This window comes from Vipera berus (assembly GCF_964194415.1).
Source record: "Vipera berus genome assembly, chromosome: 7".
NCBI classification, from domain to species: domain Eukaryota; kingdom Metazoa; phylum Chordata; class Lepidosauria; order Squamata; family Viperidae; genus Vipera; species Vipera berus.
The window spans coordinates 78,381,990-78,407,584 of record NC_138209.1 but is presented as its reverse complement, the minus strand read 5'-3'; the positions used below and the strand labels follow the sequence as shown (position 1 = coordinate 78,407,584).

Genomic DNA, 25,595 nt, shown 5'->3' with positions numbered 1-25,595 from the left:
AGGTTGGCTACAGTTTGCCCATCTAGCTGGGCTTCCCTCCCAAAATGATAGGAACCCCTTTTATTCCCAAAATAGAAACTGTTGCTATCTTAGGTAAAGGTTCCCCCGCACATGCGTGCCAGTCGTTTCCGACTCTAGGGGCCGGTGCTCATCTCCGTTTCAAAGCCGAAGAGCCAGCGCTTGTCCGAGGACGTCTCCGTGGTCATGTGGCCGGCATGACTAGACGCCAAAGGCGCATGGAACGCTGTTACCTTCCCACCGTAGTGGTCCCTATTTTTCTACTTGCATTTTTACGTGCTTTCGAACTGCTAGGTTGGCAGAAGGTGGGACGAGTAACAGGCGCTCACTCTGCTACGCAGGGTTGGACTAGATGACCTCCAAGGTCCCTTCCAACATCATCATCATCATCATCATCATCATCATCATCATCATCATCATTATTATTATTATTATTATTATTATTATTATTATTATTATTATTATTATTATTATTAATTGGGTAGGACCAACATGTGAATGCAGGCAGTCCTTAATGCGCACAGTTGAGCCCAAAAGGTCTGTTGCTAAGTGAAGCATTTATTAAATGAGTTTTGCCCCATTTTCCGACCCTTCTTAAATGAATCTCTCTGTAGTGCTTAAGTTAGGAAGATGGCTGTTAAGCGAATCCGGCTTTCCCCATGGATCACATGACACACACACACACCCCGGGACGCTGCGACCATCCTAAATATAAACCGTCCTAAAAACCTCACTTAACCAATGTCTCACTTAACAACAGAAATGTTGGGCTCAGTTATGGTCATAAGTTGAGGACTGCCTGTAAACCTCTTCTATTCTGTTCTAAGTGTAGCTTTAGAAAAGAGGTGTTTGAAACAAAGGAGAGAAGAGTAAAATCTGCTCACCTGCTACCTCAGGGCTCTTCAAACCTGGCCCTTTGATGACTTGTGGACTTCAACTCCCAGAATTCCTCAGCCAGGCACACATGGATAGGATAGGATAGGATAAGAAGAGAGAATAGAATAGAATAGAATAGAATAGAATAGAATAGAATAGAATAAGAGAGAATAGAATAGAATAGAATAGAATAGAATAGAATAGAATAGAATAGAATAGAATAGAATAGAATAGAATAGAAGAAATGTAGAATAGAATAGAATAGAATAGAATAGAATAGAATAAGAGAGAATAGAATAGAATAGAATAGAATAGAATAGAATAGAATAGAATAGAAGAAATGTAGAATAGAATAGAATAGAATAGAATAGAATAGAATAGAATATAGAATATAGAATAGAATATAGAATACAGAATACAGAATAGAATAGAATATAGAATATAGAATATAGAATAGAATATAGAATAGAATAGAATAGAAGAAATGTAGAATAGAATAGAATAGAATAGAATATAGAATATAGAATAGAATAGAATATAGAATAGAATAGAATAGAATAGAATAGAAGAAACGTAGAGTAGAATAGAATAGAATATAGAATATAGAATATAGAATAGAATAGAATATAGAATAGAATAGAATAGAATAGAAGAAATGTAGAATAGAATAGAATAGAATAGAATATAGAATATAGAATATAGAATAGAATAGAATATAGAATATAGAATAGAATAGAATATAGAATAGAATAGAATAGAATAGAATAGAATAGAAGAAATGTAGAGTAGTAGAATAGAATAGAATACAATATAGAATATAGAATATAGAATATAGAATAGAATAGAATAGAATAGAATAGAATAGAATAGAATAGAATAAATAGAGAATAGAATAGATGTTTCTATTCTGTTCTATTCTATTCTATTCTATTCTATTCTATTCTATTCTATTCTATTCTATTCTATTCTATTCTATTCTATTCTATTCTATTCTATTCTATTCTATTCTATTCTATTCTATTCTATTTCTTTCATCTGCCTCTTTCCACCCTCAAAGAAATCTAAGAATTTGCAGGAGACCCTGAAAGTTTCTCTGCTCTTAAACCACCAGTTGCCTGGAGACTCTAAATTGCCAACACCAGCCAGCAACTACCAAGTGATGCAAACCTGCCTGGTAGGAATCAATGACGGTTGAAGAAACGTAGAAAGAACCAGTTGTTTTGTTTCGGAGCAATTGAAGCCCGGCTGCTCCCTCCAGGTGACGATCAACAAGCAGAAGGAACTCACCGGTTATGGGCAGGTGATGGGAGTGGACAATAAACTAAGGAACTTCTTGTCCTTGGCGGAGCTAAGGAAAGCAGAGGTGTGGGAAGGAAATGGATAAGGTGGATGTGCAGGATCAAACCGGCACTCAAATTGATAGAGGAGAATAGATATGTGTAGTTCAGGATGGGAATGAGGGATCCTTGGTGTTCTCTGAGCTGGGCTGTTTTCCTGCAGACGTTTCATGACCCAAACTAGGTAATAGCATCAGTGCTAGAAGGGAGGGGGGTTTGCAGAGAGGAGGAGGAGGAGGAGGAGGAGGACAGTGGGATCCTTGGGGCTCTCTGAGCTTGGTGGTTTTCTTGCAGCCATTTCATGACTCAAGCAGGTAACAACATCAGTTCTAGAAGGGGGTGGGATTTGCAAGGAGCGGGAGGCAGAGAAAGACTGTGGGGTCCTTTGTGCTCTGTGACTTTGATGGTTTTCTTGCAGACGTTTCATGACCCAACTAGGTAACTCCATCAGTGCTAGAAGGGAGGGGTGTGCAGAGAGGAGGAGGAGGAGGAGGAGGACTGTGGGATCCTTGGTTTCTTCTGAGCTTGGTGGTTTTCTTCCGGATGTTTCATGACCCAAACCAGATTAGGTGGATGAGCAGGATCAAATCGTCACTAGAACTTATAGAGGAGAATATTTGTAGTTCAGGGTTGAAATGAAGGATCTTTCATGTTCTCTGAGCTGGGTTGTTTTCTTGTGGACATTTCTTGACCCAGCTAAGTAACATCATCAGTGAGTGGGGTCACTAGAGTCTCCAAAGAACAGCTAAAGTTGACTATTGGAGACGCGCCAGGAGGGCAAGAATTTAACCACCCAGTCAGTGGAGCCAAACCCAGCTTGATGAAACCTAGTTCATGGCGCAATGCAAACCCAAACGTTGCGCATGAGCACCTCTTCCAGAGTTGCTTTTCCTTGACGCAAATACATCAAGGGAACATTCTCCTTCTGCTTGTGCGTGCGTGTTTTAATTTGTGAAAGGGGAAATTTATTTCCTTTGCCGCACAGCCCTTGGCCAACCTTGGGGAAAGGTTCAAATCTTTGGGCTAGTTTTTTTTTTTCTCCTCCAGTGCTTGGAAGGAAAACCACAACACCAGGAAATACAAGTGTGGGATAGATTAAGGCATTTTTTTAAAAAAAAAAAAACAACTCACCCTCACTGTTCGTTGCATTGATTTTTTTTTAAAAAAAAGCTGGAGTAAATTGATCTCAATTCAAAGAAGATTCTATCAAATTGTGATAATACAGTAAAGAGCAGAGGTGCTGTCAATCCTGCCCCAACTTGGTCCCTTAAGCAAGAACGACCCTCGACTCCATTCAGGGTGAAAGGTGTTCTTTAGTAAAGGCCAAGTGGATGACAGTCTACAGCAAAGCCAGAACTGAAGATCTTGCCCCAAACTTTCCCAGTTAACTTTCTTTGTCCAGTTCAACCCCTGTTCCTTCCCCTTGCATCATCATCATCATCATCATCATCATCATCATCATCATCATCATCATCATAGTTGGAAGGGACCTTGGAGGTCATCTAGTCCAACCCCTTGCTCAGGCAGGAAACCGTCTACCATTTCAGACAAATGGCTGTCCAGTCTCTTCTTAAAAATGTCCAGTGTTGGAGCATTCACAGCTTCTGGAGACAACTCATTCCAATGATTAACTGTTTTAACTGTCAGGAAGTTTCTCCTTAGTTCCAGGTTGCTTCTCTCCTTGGTTAGTTTCCATCCGTTGCTTCTTGTCCTGCCTTCGGGCGCTTTGGAGAATAGCTTGACTCCCTCTTCTTTGGGGCAGCCCCTGAGATACTGGAAGGCTGCTATCGTGTCCCCCCTCGTCCTTCTCTTCATTAAACTAGACATACCCAATTGACCCTTATTGTCCAATTATTTCTGGAGGCAGGCTGTTCCACTGGTTGATTTTTTTCATCCTACTGAGGGAGCCAATTGTCTTGTTGTGTCTTGTGGATCTTAGTTGATCCCCCAAAGCTAAGCAGGATTGAACTCATTAGTGCTTGGATGAGGGACCAATCTCAGAGCTTAAAGATTAGAGAATGACCAGCCAACTTTCATATTATTGCCAAGAAAATATGCGGAGGGATATATGTTGAGCCTGACTCAAAGAAAAGGTTGTTTTTTAGTTCAGGATCTCTCTGTTGGTTTCAAGGAAACCACAGGAACCCAGTCATGGAAGCCATCAAAAGTCAAACGTCAGTTGAAGGACACTTCTCTGCTTTTTCAGTTGAGCATGATTTTGTAATGGAAACTCTGAAGGTGGTTGGGGTGGGTCAAGCATATTGCTGTCAATCATGTGGATTTGTTGAGGAACTAAACAAGGAACGGGTTTATGAGCAGCTGGCTAGGAGGAACTTCCAGCCTTTGTAAGAACAGACTCATCAAGGATATAGATGCAAATCAGATAATAATAATAATAATAATAAAAAAAACATCTCTGGCTTAGCCACTGTACAAACTGGAACTTTTCGAGAGAGATGTGTCTTAAGTATCTCCAAATCTTTGCTGATCATTTTGCAGATCCACCCTTCCCCGTCAAACTCAGGTGTACACACACACATATCACAGCCTTGGCTGCTCAATTCACGTCGTCTTCTTTATTAAGCAATGCAACAATAGCTGGGAAACTGGCGACGGGAGTATTTAGCTCATTGCGACCGATGGAAAATTTCTTGAGGTGACCAGCTAGTGAAATAAAACTTCTCACTTGCGAGAACTTCCTGGATTAACTTTAGGAACGGGAGAGAAAATAAAATACTCAATTGAACTGTTGCCTGCTTCTCTTTCTCAGTTGTCTCATCCCCTGATGCTGAAGGAGAACGTGGGTGGAGAAGAGACAGGAGAACTGGCCTTGCTCAATGCCTTGGTAAATAAGCGGTCACAACGACCATGGTTTAGAAGAAATTATATTGCCTTTATTATCTGTAGATGTTCCTGGAACTCTCTGTCGACACCTCCTTTTCCCTCAGCCTTCTGATCACCGAGTGGTTTCCTCATCTCTCACCTAAGCTGGTCTTCTCCTCTTTCCTTTTGTAGATTGGCAGCCCTCCAGGAGAGTAAGCAAAGGCTGAGTCACCCAGGGCCAGGACTCTTTCTTCATCACTACCAGCCCTAGCATATCCCACCCAATCACAGTTTTGGGGCCGAAAAACAGACTGAGTCAAAGTCTTCATAAATGAGGGTGGACGTGAAGCTAGGTGTCTCCAGTGATAGCTCAGCACGTCAACCCCAAACTAGTTCTTGGGCTGAGGGAGAATGATCCACAGAGCGTCTATAGTTGAGCAGGGATTGTAACCTGGGTCTCTCCATTCCTAATCCAGCATCTTCCCCACTGCACTGCATTGATCTTTGGCTGAGAGGGAGGAATCTGGGCCAAAAGCACCCAAGGAGCTTCCATAGCTAGCAGGAGGAACTAGAAACTACTACTAGTATTACTACTGGTAATAGTAATAGTAGTAGTATTCGTAATAACAACAACAACAACAACAACAACGTTTCCTAGAAGAGATCAACCCTGACTGCTCTTTAGAAGGCCAGATCCTGAAGCTAAAACTAAAACTAAACTAAAACTCAAATACTCTGGCCACCTAATGAGCGGCGCCGCTGCCCGTTCGCGCAGAGGTACGCGCGCACCTCTCCAAAGGTTTGGGGAGGTGCACGCGCACCTCTCGGAATGGGCAGCGGCGCCGCTTCCTGGGAAAGCTGCCGCGGCCCGTCTGCAGAGCTGCCGCTTTCGGCAGCCTGCAAACGTGCCGCAGCAGCTTTCTCAAAGAGCGGCGCCACTGCCCGTTCGCGCGGAGGTACGTGCGCACCTCTCCAAAGGTTTGGGGAGGTGCGCACGCACCTACGGTCATTCGGAGAGGTGCGCGCGCACCTCTCGGAATGGGCAGTGGCGCCGCTTGTTGGGAAAGCTGCCACGGCCCGTCTGCATAGCTGCCGCGGCCCGTCTACAGAGCTGCCACTTTCGGCAGCCTGCAAACGTGCCGCGGCAGCTTTCCCAAAGAGCGGCGCCGCTGCCCGTTAGCGCGGAGGTGCGTGCGCACCTCTCCAAAGGTTTGAGGAGGTGCGCGCGCACCTCCGCCCATTCGGAGAGGTGCGCGCGCACCTCTCCAAACGGGCGGTGCCACTCTCCATTTGGAGAGGTGCGCGCGCACCACTGCCCATTCGAAGAGGTGCGCGTGCACCGGGCGGCTGGGAGCCGCAGGAGACGGCTCAAAGAGCCGCATGCGGCTCCGGAGCCGCAGGTTGCCGACCCGTGCCCTATACCATTTCAGACAAATGGCTGTCCAGTCTCTTCTTTAAAACTTCCAGTGTTGGAGCATTCACCATTTCTGGAGGCAGGTAGTTCCACTGGTTAATTGTTCTCACTGTCAGGAATTTTCTCCTTAGTTCTAGGTTGCTTCTCTCCTTGATTAATTTCCATAAACATCATGGTTTATGCTTTACTGAAACAAAGGGCAGTTCAAAAATGAGCAAGGGTTGAACCCAGTCCTTATGTAATCGCCAGTAATATAGATAGATGGAGAAATCCCTTCTTTCATCAGCTCTGGGTTGCATCAGGGCCGTTTCTATTTTTAGGAGCCCAGCTTCCTGGCACCGCCTAGACTGAATAAAATAATAGATAATAATATTTACATGTTACTTACATGTAAGGCTGTAGGTCTACACCTACGTTGCATATAGTGTGCTATAAATGTGTGTGATGTGTGGGTCCACTTTGAGAGCAAGCAACTAAATTTCATTTTTAATGCGTGCCACTGGGCCTACGGGAAAAAAATGGCAATAAAGGTTATCTAATCTAATCTGAAAGATCAAGGATCTTTCCTTTTGCCTGGATCGGGAAGCCTTCCTGCATCCTGGAAGGGGAATTAAAAAAAAATAAATTAAAAACCACTTGGCAACCTCTTGTCTTCCTTAACTGGCATTACCAGAACGGCAGAAAGCCAAGGTGTTGGCCCTTGACATGTCCCATGAGTCATATTTTGGGGGCAGGGATGACGTGCCAGGAACGCTGACAGATCAGATCTCTTTCAAGGCTCTTCCTTTTGCTGGTTTCAGCCAAACCGGACCTGCTATCTCGCTCTCTTCTCCTTCCTTCAGACTGAACAGAATAACAGAGCTGGAAGGGACCTTAGAGGTCTTCTAGTCCAACCCCCTGCTTGAGCGGGAGACCTTAGACCAGGGGTAGGCAACCGTGGCTCTTTTATGACTCGCGGACTTCAACTCCCAGAATTCCTGAGCCAGCATGGGGGAAACTTTGGCCCCTTCATGACTCGTGGACTTCAACTCCCAGAATTCCTGAGCCAGCATGGGCTAAGCATGGAAACTTCTCCCTTTCCCCTCAGCATGGCTGGCTCAGGAATTCTGGGAGTTGAAGTCCATGAGTCATAAAGCAGCCTAGGCCTAGGCCAGGGTAGGCAACCTTGGCTCTTTTATGACTTGTGGACTTCAACTCCCAGAATTCCTGAGCCAGCCTGGCTCAGCTTAGAAACCTCTCCCTTTCCCCTCAGCATGGCTGGCTCAGGAATTCTGGGAGTTGAAGTCCACGAGTCATGAAGGGGCCAAGGTTGCCTACCCCTGCCTTAGACCATTAGGCCATTTCAGACAAGTGTCTGTTGTATGTCACTTTTTCCAGTGCTGTTGTAACTTCAAACGGGCACTAGGTGAATCATTATAATTCAAGAACTATCTGTACCAGATCATATCTGTACTGCTCAGACTTCTAGAATGGATTAGGGAAATGGAGTGATGAAATGCAATTCCTATTGGAAATACCTATTAATATTAGCAATACTGCATTGTGCAAGCGTGAGAAAGTGTGTGTTAAAAGCTACACAATTCATATCCAACATTTTTAAGCCACCCAGCACTTAAACAATTCCTAGTGGCCTGCTATGGTCTTCTCTCTTCCGATACAATATATATATATAGTTTTATACAGTCATATTTAATTCCTTCCCTTCTTTCCAGGGTTTAGAATATTTTTTCCCATCTGATAAGTTAATGCAAAGGTTAGGCATTAACATAAATCAAAAAGAAAAGATAACTTTGTTGTGGCTTCCATTTCTTAGGTTACTCATATGATATAGAACAGAACAGAACAGAATAGAATAGAATAAACAGAACAGAACAGAACAGAACAGAACAGAACAGAACAGAACAGAATAGAATAGAATAGAATAGAATAGAATAGATTAGATATTGGAATATAGAATAGAATAGAATTAGAAAATATAGAATAGAATAGAATAGAATAGAATAGAATAGAATAGAATAGAATAGAACAGAAATAGAAAATTAAAATAGAACAGAACAGAATAGAATCATAATGGAATAGAATTAGAAAATCATAATAGAATAGAATAGAATAGAATTAGAGAATTAGAATAGAATAGAATAGAATAGGAAGCTTCATATTGATGTTACTTGTAGAAATTCTAGAAAAAAGTCTACATTCAATTGTTGTCTATTAAATTACTAAGAAATGTGCTAATTTAAGGCTGATAAAAGAATGTTATTGGAAGAAGAGAAAATCAAGGAAAGGTACTATGTGGAGTGTGGAATTGCAGCAACTAATTGTTATTGATCGTTTGTAAATATAAACCCGGACAACACGCTGTTTACCAAATATTAATGGTGATGATGTTAAAAAAAATAAAATAAAATATATTTTAAAATAAGAAAGAAAGAAAGCCTGTTTGGTGCATGCCTGCCAGGACTCCTCAAGGTATCCCAGACACGGCATCCCTTCAGCATTAACTGTTTTCTGAACACCCTTTAAAAACAAAACCGTATAGGACAAAGAAAGCCGTAGGTCTTGTTTGTGCCTCTGCGGAGTTGCCAGAGAAATCGCGCCTTAAACCGCCCTGATTGCAAAATGGTGGAACATCAGGCTGGCTCAAATGACAGTCCACCTGTGGCAAGAGATGTTCTCACTCAGCCAGAAGAACAGGAGCAACGCAGGGATTCCCCGGTGCTGCAAAAGTCAGGCTGGCTGGAAGCCACTTTCCTTCCTCCCCACAACTCAGTGTCTAGCACAGATACTACCATCCGGGTGTAACATTGGCCTGCGCGGGTGCTTATGGGAGTTTCTCGATACTCCCATGTTACACCACTCCTGCGCGAGCTGCATTGGCTTCCGGTTGCCCTCTGGGTGCGATTCAAGGTGCTGATAATCACCTTTAAAGCCCTGCATGGCTTAGGCCCGGGGTACTTGCGAGACCACCTGCTGCCAATGTCAACCTCCCATCGCCCGGTTCGCTCCCACAGAGTCGGCCTCCTCAGGGTGCCGTCGGCCAGGCAATGCCGGCTGGCGACCCCCAGGGGGAGAGCCTTCTCTGTGGGCGCACCGACCCTCTGGAACGAACTGCCCCCGGAGCTGCGGACAGCCCCTGACCTTCGGTCCTTCCGCCGTGACCTAAAGACCTGGCTATTCCAACAAGCGGGCCTGGACTGATCATAGTTTTTAAATTTGGTTTTTTATTGGTTTAAATTGTTCTTATTTCTTATATTGTTTAATCCTCTTTTAATTGCTGTATTTATATCTTTTAACTTTTTATTGTTGTGAGCTGCCCTGAGTCCTCAGGGAGAAGGGTGGCATATAAATTTAATAAACCTTAAACCTTAAATCTTATACACTGCCTAGGAAACCTAGAGAATGCCAGCAATAGCACGTCCAAGTATGAAACGCTTAATATTTCCCACACTTTTGAGGCATTCTACACCAGAGATCCCGCAACCTTTTGGGCACCAGGGACCGGTTCCGTGGAGAGAGGTTTTTCTGCAGCCCAGAGGGTGCACGGTTTTGTGTGCTGCCTGCAACCCACGGATGGGGCTTTGCTTGTTTGTGCGGACCGGTTGCTGGCATGCTGGGGGCCCGGTACCAGTCCACGGACCGGGTGTTGGGGATCCCTGTTCTATACAATGCCAAAAGGCAAACTGGCAAAATTTAAAATACCCCTGCTAAAATGCCATCTTTTTATTTAAACCCTGAAAATGGGGGTGAACGTGTAACTATTTATACGTCTCTCGTGCCTTTTTCCAAAGCTGCCAGGTCAGTGTGCAACAAATCATAATAAGAACTAACCCTTTGAAACTGCAAAAGCCAGCCACAAAACTATCCTAAAAGATGAAGAATTTAAGTCTTGAGTCACTTTTCTTCAGTGCTGTTGTAACTTTGGATGGTCACTAAATAAATGATTGTCAGTTGAGGATTACGGCACCTGTATTCCTTGCCTAACTGAGGCTTGCCTATGTGCTCATCTCTTACGCAATGTCCTAATAAAGCTGCGGATTATTTTCCACTACAAGGAAAAACCCGTTTTTCTCCATCCTGCTTCTGAATAAAGAAAGGAGGCTTATGAAAGATGACAGTCACTGGTTTAATTTAAAAAAAAAAACATACCGTAGAGAAGAGGTGATTCACATCATTAGTTATTCTTGTGCTGGTTAATGACCGCATAGAGTCATCTGAAACGTTTTGGTTGTTCAGGACACAGTTATGTCAGCATGGGTTCACAGAGAGAGTGCCATCATTTCCATAGGCAGCCTTTGTTATTTGCAGAAAGAGAATTTCTGCCCCTTAATACAAAACCACTTAGCGTTGCAAGCAAGCCTAAGCAAAGCACATTTCCAAAGCCCCCGAGGGCAGGACAAGGAGCAAGGGATGGAAACTCATCAAGGAGAGAAGCAACCTGCAAGTAAGGAGAAACTTTCTGACAGAACAATTAACCGGTGGAATGGCTTTGCCATCAGAAGCTTCATCGCTGGAGGTTTTAAAGAAGAGACTGCATAGCCACTTGTCTGAAAGGGTACAGGATCTCCTGCTTGAGCAGGGGGTTGGACTAGATGATCTCCAAGGTGCCTTCCAGCTCTATTTTGATTGAAAGAGCTCCAGTGAAGTTGTGCTTAGTGTAGAACCTTATTCAAGATGCTTCACCAAGAAGCAGCAGCATAACTTTAACAACAACAACTGCTCGGAATTTGTAAGCTTAAGGAAGGATCGGTTCAGATGTTGAGACTTTGGAAAAATTGCAGAGAAGAGCAACTAGGATGATTAAATGCACAGAGACAAAAACATATGAAGAACAGTGGCAGGATTTGGGAATGGGAAGTCTAGAGAAAAGAAGGGCCAGGGGGGAACATGATAGCAGTATTCCAGAATTTGAGGGGCTGCCACAGAGAAGAGGGGGTCAACTTATTTTCCAAAACATCTGAAGGCAAGGCAAGAAGCAACGGATGGAAATGCATCAAGGAGAGAAGCAACCTGGAATTAAAGAGAAACTTCCTAACAGTGAGAACAATTAACCTGTGGAAGGGCCTGCCACCAGAAGTTGTGGGCGCTCCATCACTGGAGATTTTTAAGAAGAGACTGGACAGCCACATCTGGAATGGTCTAGATCTCCTGCTTGAGCAGGGGGCTGGACTAGAAGACCTGCAGGGTCCCTTCCAGCTCTCTTCTGATTGATTGATTGACTGATGATTGACTGATAATTGTTTTGGGTGCATTCATGAGCCAATGGACAGTCCTTCACCTCTCAATAACTGCTTCTTTTTGAGAAGCTCATGCATGTGATATCTAACCATCTTACCTTGTCTTAGTCTCGTTTGTATGGACTTCAAGCCAAGTCTCCCTTGATTCTTTCCTGCACATTGCTAGCCGAAAATATTTAAGCCTCAGCTTCATCATTAGCACGCTCAGTGAATTGTCCAGTTCTCCCTTTACCTTCTGCCAACAAAAGTGCGTATAGTCAAGGCTATGGTCTTCCCAGTTGCAATGTATGGCTGTGAAAGTTGGACCACAAGAAAGGCTGAGCGCCAAAGAATCGAGGCCTTTGAACTGTGGTGCTGGAGAAGACTCCTGCGAGTCCCTTGGACTGCAAGGCGATCAAATCGGTCAGTCCTACAGGAGATCAACCCTGACTGCTCTTTAGAAGGCCAGATCCTGAAGTGGAAACTCAAATCCTTTGGCCACCTAATGAGAAGGAAGGACTCACTGGAGAAGAGCCTAATGCTGGGAAAGATTGAGGGCAAGAGAAGAAGGGGACGACAGAGAAGGAGGTGGCTGGATGGAGTCCCTGAAGCAGGAGGCGTGAGCCTAAATGGACTCCAGAAGGTGGTAGAGGACAGGAAGGCCTGGAGGAACATCGTCCATGGGGTCGCGATGGGTCGGACACGACTTCGCAGCTAACAACAACAATCCTTTACCTTTTTCCCCTTCAAGGTCTTTTTAATTTTCTTCCTTAGCACATTTCACAGCCAGGTGAACGAACATCCCTTGGCTCATGAATGGACCCCCCGAGACGCCCGATTATCTGAATAGCTATGAAATTAGGATTTTGATGAAATCCACAAAACACCTTAGTCAAGATTAAATTCCAAGCACTTAATCCCGACTGTTGCTAGGAGATTCTGTGGGTTTCATCCAAATCCATCCTGGGTAATAAATATCGTCTCACAATGAATCTGCTTTGATAAGCAGGCTTGCCCCTGCCTTGTTTTTCTGTTTCTGTTTTTTAATTTAAACGGTTTATGGTGTGCTTTAATTTTTTTTCTTTTAATTCTACCTAGCAATATTGACAGTAAGGGAGAACCAACTAAAACAGGGGTCTTCAAACTTGGCCTTTTTATGACTTGTGGACTTCAACTCCCAGAATTCCTCAGCCAGCCAGGGCTGGCTGAGGAATTCTGGGAGTTGAAGTCCACAAGTCATAAAAGGGCCAAGTTTGAAGACCCCTGAACTAAAAGCACCACAGCATATTCAATTTGCCATAATGATCTGGTGTTTTTTTGTTTTTTGTTTTTTTTGTTTAAAAAAACCATTCGGGTTCTTTGTCTAACGAGAAACAAACTATAGAAAAAGGACAGAACAACCGTTCCTGGAAGCCAGAACAAATTCTTCCCCAGGCTGTTCTGTTCTATCCCTCCTGTTTTGTGCATTAGGAAATTGCAACGCACGTTATTCTATAATTACGCAAGTGTTGTTCCTGTCCTATAACCACGGAGTGTCTTTGTTTTTTTTTAAAGACTTCGCTAAGATTTATTTTGTTGTATCGTTGACTTTCCCAAGCAAGTTGCCAGTTTTTTTCTTGCCTGTGAATCCAAGCAGAGAAACTTACTCTTAAAGTGCTGGATATGAGAAGCTACGTGCTTAACCCACCGAAGTGAAACTCTCACCTTCTAAAGAGTTGGTGATTGCCAGCAATGTACAACATAGTATCCTGAGGCTGTAAGGGCCCTTGGAGGTCTTCTAGTCCAACCTCAAGCAGGAGAGCATTTCAGACAAATGGCTGTCCAATCTCTTAAAAACCTCCAATGATGGAGCGCCCTCAACTCCCAAAGCATTCTTCTTCCAGAGAGGCAACCTAGAACTATGGAGAAATTTCCTAACGGTGAGAGCAATTAACCGAGGGAACAACTTGCCTTCAGATGTTGTGGGTGCTCCATCGCTGAAGAAACTGGACAGCCGTTTGTCCGGAATGTATAGGGTCTCCTGCTCAAGCACGGGGCTGGACTAGAAGACCTCTGGGGTCCCTTCCAACTTTATTATTCTATGTTCTATGTCCTGAGAGCTGATTGCCTACTAAAGGTCTGCCTGCTAAGTAAGCAGAGGCCCTATAAAGCAGGGGTCCCCAACCCGCCAGTCCGTGGACCAGTACCGGTCCGCAGCGTGCCAGCAACCGGTCCGCACAAACAAGCAAAGCCCCATCCACGGGATGCAGGCAGCACACAAAACCACGCCCGCTCCGGTCCACAGAAAAACCTCTCTCCACGGAACCGGTCCCTGGGGCCCTAATGGCCGGGGACCTCTGGTATAAGGTAACCTGGTTAAAAAGGCAAATATACAATCTTTAGTTTGCTGTCCCTTGTTGCTTAGTTCCCAATCTGACTTCTCTTCGTCTCTTCTAAACAAGGTGTCATTCCATTCTCTAAGCCACTGATCCAGATCATGATTCAGCGTTATTTCCTTCCCTTTGAGTCATAGGTTATATTGTATACTCAAACCTACCATAAACATCATGCGAAGTGTTCAATTTTCCACCTCAGAGAAGATAGACAGAACAGTCAGTCATCCTGGATGGATTCTGGGGATTATTCCGGTCCAAAGAAATGATTGTTTTTATTTATACAAATTTACCTGTATGAAGCGCAACGGCTACGGATCTTTCCATGGGTAGAAAACCCTGGTTCTTTTCTGGAAGATGAGTCTGAAGATGGCGGTTGAAATTTGGGATCCTCTGTGGATTTTAATCCTACTGTTTTGGACAATTAGCAGACGTGTCTCATTTGACCCTGTTTCTAGAACTTTCTATATCCAAAGATTGTTGCTTCTCTGCCTGCTGGGCCCATAATTGTCACTCTGTTGACAAAATACAGTACTATCAAACTGTCTGGTGATTTTCCCGTCAAACTATGGCTTCTGATTGTTGCTTTTGGCCATCCAAATCACACTTGGGATTCCGGAGGCAATTAGGCTCTGTGTAATGGTGGGTTAGGACGCTGAGCTTGTCGATCAGAAGGTCGGCAGTTTGGCGGGTCGAATCCCGAGTGCCGCGTAACAGAGTGAGTGCCTGTTACTCGTCCCAGCTTCTGCCAACCTAGCAGTTCGAAAGCACGTAAAAATGCAAGTAGAAAAATAGGGACCACTACGGTGGGAAGGTAACAGCGTTCCGTGCGCCTTTGGCGTCTAGTCATGCCGGCCACATGACCACGGAGACGTCCTCGGAGAAGCGCTGGCTCTTCGGCTTTGAAACGGAGATGAGCACCGGCCCCTAGAGTCGGAAACGACTAGCACGCATGTGCGGGGGAACCTTTACCTTTACCTAATAGTGATCAAAGTAGAGATTTTAACTTTGCTGTTGGGACAACCCCCCCCCCCAAAAAAACCCCAAAAAAACAAAACCCACAGCCTAAAATCTCTGCTTTGATCACTATTGCACAAAGTCTAATTGCCTCCAGGATCATGGGCTCTTATAATTCATTTCAAAATCTTATTTCAATCTATCCGGTTTTCTTTTTTATTATTATTATTTAGTTTGTATATTTTTTTAATCAAACTATAAAATACAAAGAAAAAAAGCGTGGAAAACTAAAAGAAGAGGAAGGAGGGGGGAAGGGGGGAATAGTGTAAAAGAGAAAAGAAAAAAAAGGCACTGACTTCCAATTGTCTTTAGCACAATAGATGGCAACAACATTACAGCCACAATTTTTTGCTTCTACACAACAGATGTACAAGCCACTTCTATAACACAACACTCCTAGTTCACAACAACAGAAATCAAAGTTTCATTTTTCCACCCTCCCCCCACCCTCACTGCAAGCACAAAATCCGGAAGCAATTTCAAAATAAAGACGAGATGAAGTATATTTTTCCCCTTTGGGTAATCCTTCCGGATTCTTAATCTGTTTGCAACTTTCTCAAGTCGTGCTTCTAATGACCTTTTGGATGCTCACTCCAAGAAAAGAGAGATGTTGTTTTAAGTCCTTACACTTTTATTTCAAAACTTCTTTCACTACGGATCAAAGCCTACTCACCTGCTGCTGAAAAAAAACAACAATGTGTCTATCCAAAGGTTACTAACAGCTGAAAAGCAATGAGCAAGCCGTTTCCAAAAATGATTAGGAAAGGAAGTATGCAGTATGCATAATATGCAGCCCGGGGTTCGTAAAGCTTTTTCTTGAATTCCAGAGGCTCTGAATCTAGTGCAGATCACTGTCTTGCAACTTTCCTCACGAGGACCAGCTGCCTGGAATGCTTCTGGGTGCTCTCAGGTCCCTTCTTTGTCCGGAGAGGAGTTACAAATTCAGAATCAGCTGGAAGAGACCTCAGAGGTCTTCTAGTGCTTGAGACCCTCTACCGTTTCAGACAGTCTCTTCTTAAAAGCTTCCAGGGATGGAGCACCCATGATTCCTGGAGGCAAAGCTGTTCCACTGGTTAATTGTCCTCACTCTTAGGAAGTTTCTCCTTAATTCCAGGTTGCTTCTCTTCTTGATTGGTTTCCATCCGTTGTTTCTCGTCCTTCCCTCTGGTGCTTTGGAGAATAAGTGGACCCCCTCCTCTTCTTTGTAGCAGCCCCTCAAATACTGGAAGACTACTATCATGTCCTCCCCCCCTACTCCTTCTTTTCTCTAGACCGGCCATTCCCAAATCCTGCAACCGTTCTTCATATGTTTTAATCTCCAGGCCTTTAATCGTCTTTAGTTGGTCTTCCTTTTTTTTCATTCCGCCACGATTGACGGCTCTATTTTTGATGGACCTGTCTTTGCTTCGCCATTTCTTCCCTGGAAATCTAGCTACGATGTTGTTAGTGTCCTTATTAATGGCGGTAGAGTTTGTAAGACTTGTTTGCCAGGTTCAGAAGCGCCCGCTGCTCTCAGATCTTATCTGTCCTTGATCAAAGGAGCAGCGATACTTTTAGTGGAGCAGGTTTATTATTCTGGCATAGAAATAACTGCGATGAATCTTTTTGAGCTTTGGGTTCACATGGCAAAGCACTCTTAACATTTCTCTGAATTTAGTGATATAAAGTGATTCACGGATGGCCTTTGTGAAGCTTTTCCAGGGCTTATCACAATCTCATCTTGAACAACAATTCTACTACCGTAGAAATTGATCTTTGTGCTACTGTCTGCAGTTTTGGTCAGAAATAATAACTTGGTTTATACCCTGAAGTAGGGATAGGCAATCTTGGCTCTTTTATGACTCATGGACTTCAACTCCCAGAATTCCTGAGTCAGCCATGCTGAGGGGAAAGGGAGAGGTTTCCATGCTGAGCCATGCTGGCTCAGGAATTCTGGGAGTTGAAGTCCATGAGTCATAAAAGAGCCGAGGTTGCCTACCCCTGCCCTGAAGGAACCAATAGGAAACAGGGTTTGAAGCACACAACAATTGTTCGTCCGTCTCTGTCCACTTTTTCCCTAGGTGGAATTTTGTACATTCCATTGTTTCTTTCATTCTCCTGTAACTTGTCTTTGGTTCTGGGTAATTCCTGGCCGAGTGTGTGGCTGTGGCTTGGTGGGCTACTGTTATCCCTAGAGGTTGGAGAATTCCTAGACTTTGGAGAAATAGTAGCTTCAGTTCTCTTTCACACTGTTCAGAAGCAAAAGTCCACGGATTCAACAGGGCCTTGCATCATCCTTCAGAACAATACACTGGCTGAGGTCATAGAGTGCCAGAACGTTGGCATGTTCCATCTTGCAAATGTCTCCATTTGCCCAAATGTGCCTCCTCTGAAACTCATTTCAAGAATGCAGGACTTGTGGAACGAATCTTCCCGTCTTCCATACCCCAAATTCTCCTTAGCTTAGCTATATATTGCGGGGGGGGGGGCATTCATTTTTAAAGTAGCTTCCATTTTCCACGTAAAATGTCTCAAATAACATGAAGCCTCTTAGGTTTATGGGGCTCAAGCCCTGTGGCTTGCAGGGATTGGACAATCTCTAGTCATGTTCATCACCAACATGATCCAAACACGATCATCAACATGATCACCATCAATGAGTCCAAATGATTGTCTGTAAAAAGCAGAACACCAAGCAGAGGCTGCAGACGGACAGACCTCTCCCTTTGGAGAGAATCAGAAGCTCTAGAAATCTGGAAAGGTAAATGTCTGAGAGAGGGGAGAAGTTAAGAAACAGGAAATATAAATAATATTAATAGGTAGGTAGGTAGGTAGGTAGGTAGGTAGATAGATAGATAGATAGATAGATAGATAGATAGATAGATAGATAGATAGATAGATAGATAGATAGATAGATTGATTTATGGATAATAGATGATAGAAGATAGATGTAGATGATAGAAGATAGATAAAAATAGATGATAGATAGATAGATAGATAGATAGATAGATAGATAGATAGATAGATAGATAGTCAGATCTTTAATAGTAAATCTTTAATAGTAAATCTAAAATGATTTTAATAGGAAATCCCGCCCTGAGGTTTTGGCTCAGATTGAGAAGAAGACAAAGGTATAAAAAGTATTTGGATGTCATTTAGGCTGAGATTAAAGCTTGGGTGTGTGGGTTAAAATGGACTGAGATCTGAAGGTGACAGAAAAAAGCGAGCACATGTTTTCTGAACATAGAAGCAACATGCAAGCCAGACTGGGACAGAAATTTCTGGGTCAATGATCAATGAGCCAAGAAGGGTTAGGTCCAATCCATGTTATTGCTAAACCACAATATAGCTCTGGGTTGAATAAGCACAGATTAGTAACCAAGCATAGCTTTGTTTAATTGTGGCTGCTCATATACGATTATTGTCTTTTAATTGTTAAACAGATTTACACGTCCAGAAAACCTTTGAAGAATCGTCACCTCAGAATACCAAGATGCAACTCTTGAGGAGAAATTTGGAGGTAATTTAAAGCACAGATTAAAGGACTTCAAGGATTAAATGTCAAAGTGAGGGGATGCAGGCATCCATATGAAGACAAGAAGAAACAGTGAGTGAGTGAATGTGTGAGACCGTGGATTGTTCTCCAGGTTTGCAACAAGGGCCTCCAAACTTGGCAATTTTGTGGACTTCAACTCCCAGAATTCCCCATGCTGATTGAGGAATTTTGGGAGTTGAAGTCCACAAGTCTTAAAGTTACCAAGTTTGGAGACTCCTGTTGTAGATCAACACCAAGCTACAACCTATAAAATGTTGTCTTCAAGTCAAAATGAAAACTCAGTTCGATTATTTGTCTCTATATCATGTATGACCACCATGTGTTTACTTTATTAGGGTTGTATTCTTAGCGGAATTCCAATTGAGGTCTAAATGTAAAACATAAAAGAGATCATTTATATCTTTGTCTCCAACCACTTAACCCCCTGCAGTATATTTTACATTAATTGCAGTGTTAGAAAACTGATGAAGGTTTTCAGTCCTGAGACTCAATGTGTCGCATGCCTAGACTTTAGATCTAACAGCCCTGGATTAATTTACGGAAATGTTAAATCGCTTGAATTTAAAAATATGAGAACGATAGGAGCAAAGCTGCATGAAACCTGGATAGGTCTCTAAAAGATAACTTCTAACTTCTAGGTAACTTCTTTATGAAAAATGAGTCTTTTCCAACATTTGCTTTCAATGGTACGATTTTCACGATTCTGTTATCCAGGAGTCTTCAAACTTGGCCCTTTTATGACTTGTGGACTTCAACTCCCAGAATTCCTCGGCCAGGCATGCTGGCTGAGGAATTCTGGGAGTTGAAGTCCACAAGTCATGAAAGGGCCAAGTTTGAAGACCCCTGCTGTTATCCAACATGTGAGGTCGATATCAACCACATTAAATCCTTTAAAAGTCTTTAAAGCGTGTGTTTCTCTAATCCAGGTAGTAGTTTACCTTGAGTGATGGTATGATGAAAATCCTTGAGAGTCAGGGCAACAAAAACGCTGTCTAGGGTACAGTTAGATAAGAGAGGGCATAGCCCACAGCTGGGCGAAGAGATAGGCGGGAAAGATTATCCTTAATTTCTCAGGCTACAAAAGCAACAGCGAGAGGTTTCTACTTTCAGACTTGCAACGTTCTGTTAATATAAGGTAAAGTTTCCCCCGCACATGCGTGCTAGTCGTTTCCAACTCTAGGGGCCGGTGCTCATCTCCGTTTCAAAGCCGAAGAGCCAGCGCTTGTCCGGGGACGTCTCTGTGGTCATGTGGCCGGCATGACTAGACGCCAAAGGCGCACGGAACGCTGTTACCTTCCCACCGGAGTGGTCCCTATTTTTCTACTTGCGTTTTTACCTGCTTTCGAACTGCTAGGTTGGCAGAAGCTGGGACGAGTAACAGGCGCTCACTCTGCTACGCGGCACTCGGGATTCGACCCGCCAAACTGCCGACCTTCCGATCAACAAGCTCAGCGTCCTAACCCACTTAGCCACCGCGTCCCTTTCTCTGTTAATATAGCCTTACAATAAAGTAGAATGAGCTCAACTGGTTATCCCAAAGGTGCTTTTTCACGAGGCAACTGGACTTTCTTGTCGGAAGAAGCTGCAGAAGCTTCTTGGATGAGAAGCGAAGCGTCGTCAAAGAAAAAGAAGAAGTGAGAATCTCCACAGACATTGAGCTCAACTGGTTGTGTTTCCTCTTTGGACTACCAAAGGAAGGATGGCCCTCTTAACCTTATTGCACACAGTTAGAATCCTTGTTTTTTTTAGATTTATCTGGAAAATAGATTTTGATTTCAGCTTTTTTTTTTTTGTCCTCCCAGGACAGCCAATTACGTTCTGGCTCCTGTTTCTGTGTTTCCTCTTATTGACGGCTTTCCAATCAATATCTGAATATATGTGTGTCCCTCTGTGTGTGTGTGTCTGGTGTATATCAAGTTTGTGTGTGTGTATATGTGCTGAAGGAAGAATTGTGTGTGTGTGTATGTGTGTGTGTGTGTATCACGTTTGGGGTTTTTTGTGTGTGTACGTACTGAAGGAGGAACTGGAGAGGACGTGGAAAGTAAAAGTGGTCCCAGTGGTGACCAATTCCTCCTTCAGTAAGTACGCGCGCACACACACACACACACACACACACACATTTGATACACACATACACACAGAGGCCTGTGATTCCCAAGCTGAGACAGTAGCTCTAACAGATCCCAGGAGCAACAACACAGCCCTCTGTCGAGAACAGTGCAGTGCTAGGAACAGCTAAGATCCTACGCTGAATCCTTAAATTCTTGGGTCTCTGGCAGAGGACCCAAGATTGAGGAAGACTCATTACCTGCCACAAGGGTGAAAAGATTTTTTTTAAAATTTCTGCTGTATACTGTGTGTCTCCTTCCCACAATCTCTAATTGTTCATTCTGAAAGGCGAACTTGGTCTTGAACTCTTTGTTGGAAAAACTTCCTGGTCTGATTATTCTACACAACACTGGGCCTTCTGAAAGTCAACATTTTGTGATGGATTCTCTTTTGGTATGGCTATTGATCCAAATTAATGGAGCGGATTGTACATCAATTTCCTGGTGGCCAGGTTACTGTTCTTCCCCTGTGTGAGAAAGATGAGAAGCCTGCCACTTCATTGACCTGTCTTTGTGTTATTTTTGTTAAGCCAACAAATCTATGACAGCTTGCTGTAAAAGTCTATATATAGTCTTTGTAAAATCTGCTTTTGAATCTGTTCCCAGAGAAAGATTGTGGGACAACCCGAATACCGCTTGAATGTACACGAGATTATTGGATTTAATTTGTTGAATCATGCCATTCGAATAGAACGTGATGGCGAAGATAATTCAACTAACCTTGTGTCTGTTTCAGAGGACTCTGACAGGGCTCTGCCCGTGCTGCATTTTTTCTTCACTTTAAAAAAAAAAACAAAAACCTTGCGTTTTTGAGAGCTATTTGTGTCCTGTTTATTCAACTAAGTCAGGGGTCCCCAATCTCTGGACCGTGGCCCACTAACGGGCTGTGGCCTATTCGCAACCGGGCCACACAAGTGTTAGGCTGGCGTGCATGTATACATGCAGCTCAAACTGCACACGTTGAGCTGTGCATGCATGGATGTGCACACCGGCCCGACACTGGCATGAGTAGAGATGTGCATGTGCGCATGCCGGCCCAACACTCAAGCAGCTGGGTCCCCCTCTCCCCCCCTTGCCGGGTCGCCAAGCAGCTAAGGTTGGGGACCACTGATCTAGTCTAGTCCCCTGCTCAAGCAGGAGGCCCTATATCGTTTCAGACCAGTGGCTGTCTCTTGTTAAAAGCCTCCAGTGATGGAGCACCCACAATGTCTAGTGGCAAGCTGTTCCACTGGTTAATTGTCCTCACTGTTAGGAAGTTTCTCCTTAATTCCAGGTTGCTTCTCTCCTTGATTAGTCTCCATCCATTGTTTCTTGTCCTGCCTTCTGGGTCTTTGGAGAATAAGTTGAGACTCTCTTCTTGGTGGTAGCCAGTCGACACTGGAACACTATTATCATGTCACCCCTAGTCCTTCTTTCTTCCCCCAAGCAATGCTGCAGGTACTTGAAAGAAGTAACAGGCCCAATTCATCGGCTCAAAGCAAAATTCAGTTCTTCTCACTTTCCCTCCTGAATTCTGCTTTATATTAGGATAAACCAGGATAAACCAGGCTAGAATCCACCCACCATTTTGATTAGTTAATTCTCTCCAAATTACATTTTGGCTTTCCTAGGCCTCCATTCGGTTCCTGTCCGTTAGCCCAACTTCGTGACTGCTTTAAGAGTCTCTCCTGCGGTGTAATAAGTAGCCTTACCCTTAAGGGGAAAAAAGTAGATGAATTCTCTTCCTCCTGTGATGTTATTACAGAGATTTAAAGACTGATTACTCCCATATTAATCAAGTCCTCTGAAAGGAAATATAATGGGCTCCTTAATCTTTCCATTGTAATAGAAAAAAAGAGCAATAATTTTGATTGTTAAATACTTGGCAGCAGTGATGATACCTGTAAGAATTACTTTTATATAAGTGGACAGATTCTTTGACGTCCGTGGCTGTCATTCTCTGCGTATGTGCTTACATATAAAACATCCTTTGTTTAATATGAGTTGTGATTACATTCCTTGGGGCTTATCTCATATCGTTCTAGTTCTCATTGTAAATGTTTGTAAATTGTAAATGTTTATATATGTAAATGTTTGCATATATATTTGATTTTTAGCTCAGATGTTCGTTATATGCCTTATCTGGGTAAACGTCTAACCTGGACTGTAATCTCAATAAAATTATTATATTACAATTCAGTTTAGCAACCAAGGCTTCTCTGAAACATTTTTCGAAGCTCCCCGTTGTTAAACACCATAAATACTCAGAAATAATGGCTGGTTGTCTAGTTTTAAGTCTTTCCAGGGAAAAAAAATACACCATTTCTATAAAAAAGAATCAAAGAAGCAGTACGCACAGCCTTTATTCAATTGATTATCATATGTAGCTGCTTTTTTAAAAAAGTGTGAATGGTATTTTTCAAGCGATTTCTTGTGCAAGACCCCATTTTGGGATGGGAAATTGTAGGGAAAAATATCCAATTAAATGATCAGCTTCTTAGGGAATACACACAGGCAGCATTTAAAGATTGCAAGTAAAGATAAAATTAAATAAGGAAACGGGCAAAATTTGGTAAGCTTATTGAGGGCATTGCTGTTCCAGCTTGTTTTTTCCCCTCTTCTGCCAAGTATGCGTAAACTATTCCTCAACCAGAAAATTCCCCTGGAGCTGTTTGCTCGTGACCTATATAAACCTTCGGATGAAATATTGACAGCGTAAAACAAAAGAACAAAAGCATCAGGTGCTTCTTTCAAGAGACAAATAATTCGGTTTAGAACGTTTTGCGTATAGTGTTGTTCCAAAGCAATTTTGTGTGTCCAGTTTCCTGGTAAGAGGGGCGTATAAAGCATATTTCTTGCATGTCTTTTTGCTTTTGACCATCTTTGAGAATTATGTCAGGACACCTAATTCCTTTGGAGAACAGGTTGACCCCCCTCTTCTTTGTGGGAGCCCCTCAAATGTTGGAACGCTGCTATCCTGTCACCCCCTGGTCCTTCTTTCTTCTCCAAAGCAACGCTAGAGATACTTGAACACAGGTAACAGAAGACCCAGGTCATCTGCCCAAAGCAGAATTCAGGACAGAATTCACCTTCCTCGGGGTGACTAAGTTAGATCTCACAGAAGGCCACCTGGTCCTCTTCAGAATCCAAGTGACATCTTCTGCAATGATGTGGTGCTCCAGATATCAGGAATCCTCCCCCAAATAAGCAAGGAGAGAAGCAACCTGTCCGAGATGGTATAGATTCTCCTGATTGAGCAGGGGGATGGACTAGAAGACCTCCAAGGTCTATTCTATTCTATTCTATTCTATTCTATTCTATTCTATTCTATTCTATTCTATTCTATTCTATTCTATTCTATTCTATTCTATTCTATTCTATTCTATTCTATTCTATTCTATTCCATTCCATTCCATTCCATTCCATTCCATTCTATTCTCTCTTCTTATCCTATCCTATCCTATCCTATCCTATCCTATCCTATCCTATCCTATCCTATCCTATCCTATCCTATCCTATCCTATCCTATCCTATCCTATCCTATCCTATCCTTCTTATTCTACCCTACCCTACCCTACCCTACCCTACCCTACTCCACTCCACTCCACTCCACTCCACTCCACTCCACTCCACTCCATTCCATTCCATTCCATTCCATTCCATTCCATTCCATTCCATTCCATTCCATTCCATTCTATTCTATTCTATTCTATTCTATTCTATTCTATTCTATTCTATTCTATTCTATTCTATTCTATTCTATTCTATTCTATTCTATTCTATTCTATTCTATTCTATTCTATTCTATTCTATTCTATTCTATTCTCTCTTCTTATCCTATCCTATCCTATCCTATCCTATCCTATCCTATCCTATCCTATCCTATCCTATCCTATCCTATCCTATCCTATCCTATCCTATCCTATCCTATCCTTCTTATTCTACCCTACCCTACCCTACCCTACCCTACCCTACTCTACTCTACTCTACTCTATATATTCTATTCTATTCTATTCTATTCTATTCTATTCTATTCTATTCTATTCTATTCTATTCTATTCTATTCTATTCTATTCTATTCTATTCTATTCTATTCTATTCTATTCTATTCTATTCTAACCTAGAATTTAGGAGTAATTTCCTGATAGAACAACTAATCAGTGGAACGATTAATTGCCTCCAGAAGTTGTGGGTGCTGCATCACTGGAGGTTTTCAAAGAGTGGCTAGACAGCCACTTGTCTGAAATGGTATAGGGTCTCCTGCTTGAGCAGGGAGTTGGACTAGAAGACCTCTAAGGTCCCTTTCAACTCTCTTATTCTCTATCAGAGCATAGGCTGAAGATTGTTAAAACCAATCTGAAACGGATTTATTGAAACTGTTTGGTAAATTTCTCTTCTGGCAGTTTAATGTAAGAGATCATTTGAGAACTCCTAACCCTTCTTTGCTTTAAACCTGTTTGCCTGAGAGTTAGGATTTTTGCCACTCCATTGATACAATCAGTATTAAAATATAATACCGACAGAAGAAATAATGGCGTTACTACTGCAACTGGGATGATTGATGGTTGGTTTTCAAGTCTGGGAAGGAAAAAAGAGGGTGAAGAATCTACCAATTACTGCCCTGGAGGTACTGCTCAATAATTTGAGCGAGGTCCAAAATACTGTCTGATCTCACATCTGAAGCATTAGTGAAGCATAGTAAAAATAGGCCGTAAGAGCAGTTGGGTGTAATGGTTAAGACTCAGGAAACCATGAGTTTAAGTCCTGTCCCCAAACCAGCATGGTAATCATGAACCTTTGATTGTTTTTCTCAGCCCTGGGAAGAAGGCAAGATGGACATGAAAGATTGCAGCTTGGAATGTGGATAGAGAGAGTAAAAATGATGTCCCAGGGGGATGGAAGA

The 25,595-nt window shown here is 42.9% G+C and overlaps 1 protein-coding gene across 1 annotated transcript in view; it reads left to right on the top strand.

The window, feature by feature from the left end:
• Window positions 1–14,266: 14,266 nt before the first annotated feature.
• The window catches only part of SLC34A2 (solute carrier family 34 member 2), a 65,321-nt gene continuing 53,992 nt past the window's right edge, over window positions 14,267–25,595 (top strand). The window contains exons 1-2 of the mRNA XM_081332464.1: window positions 14,267–14,412; window positions 18,495–18,569. Coding sequence (XP_081188590.1) covers window positions 18,543–18,569 — 27 coding nt within the window. The 5' untranslated portion in view covers window positions 14,267–14,412; window positions 18,495–18,542. The remainder of the gene's footprint in view (window positions 14,413–18,494; window positions 18,570–25,595) is intronic.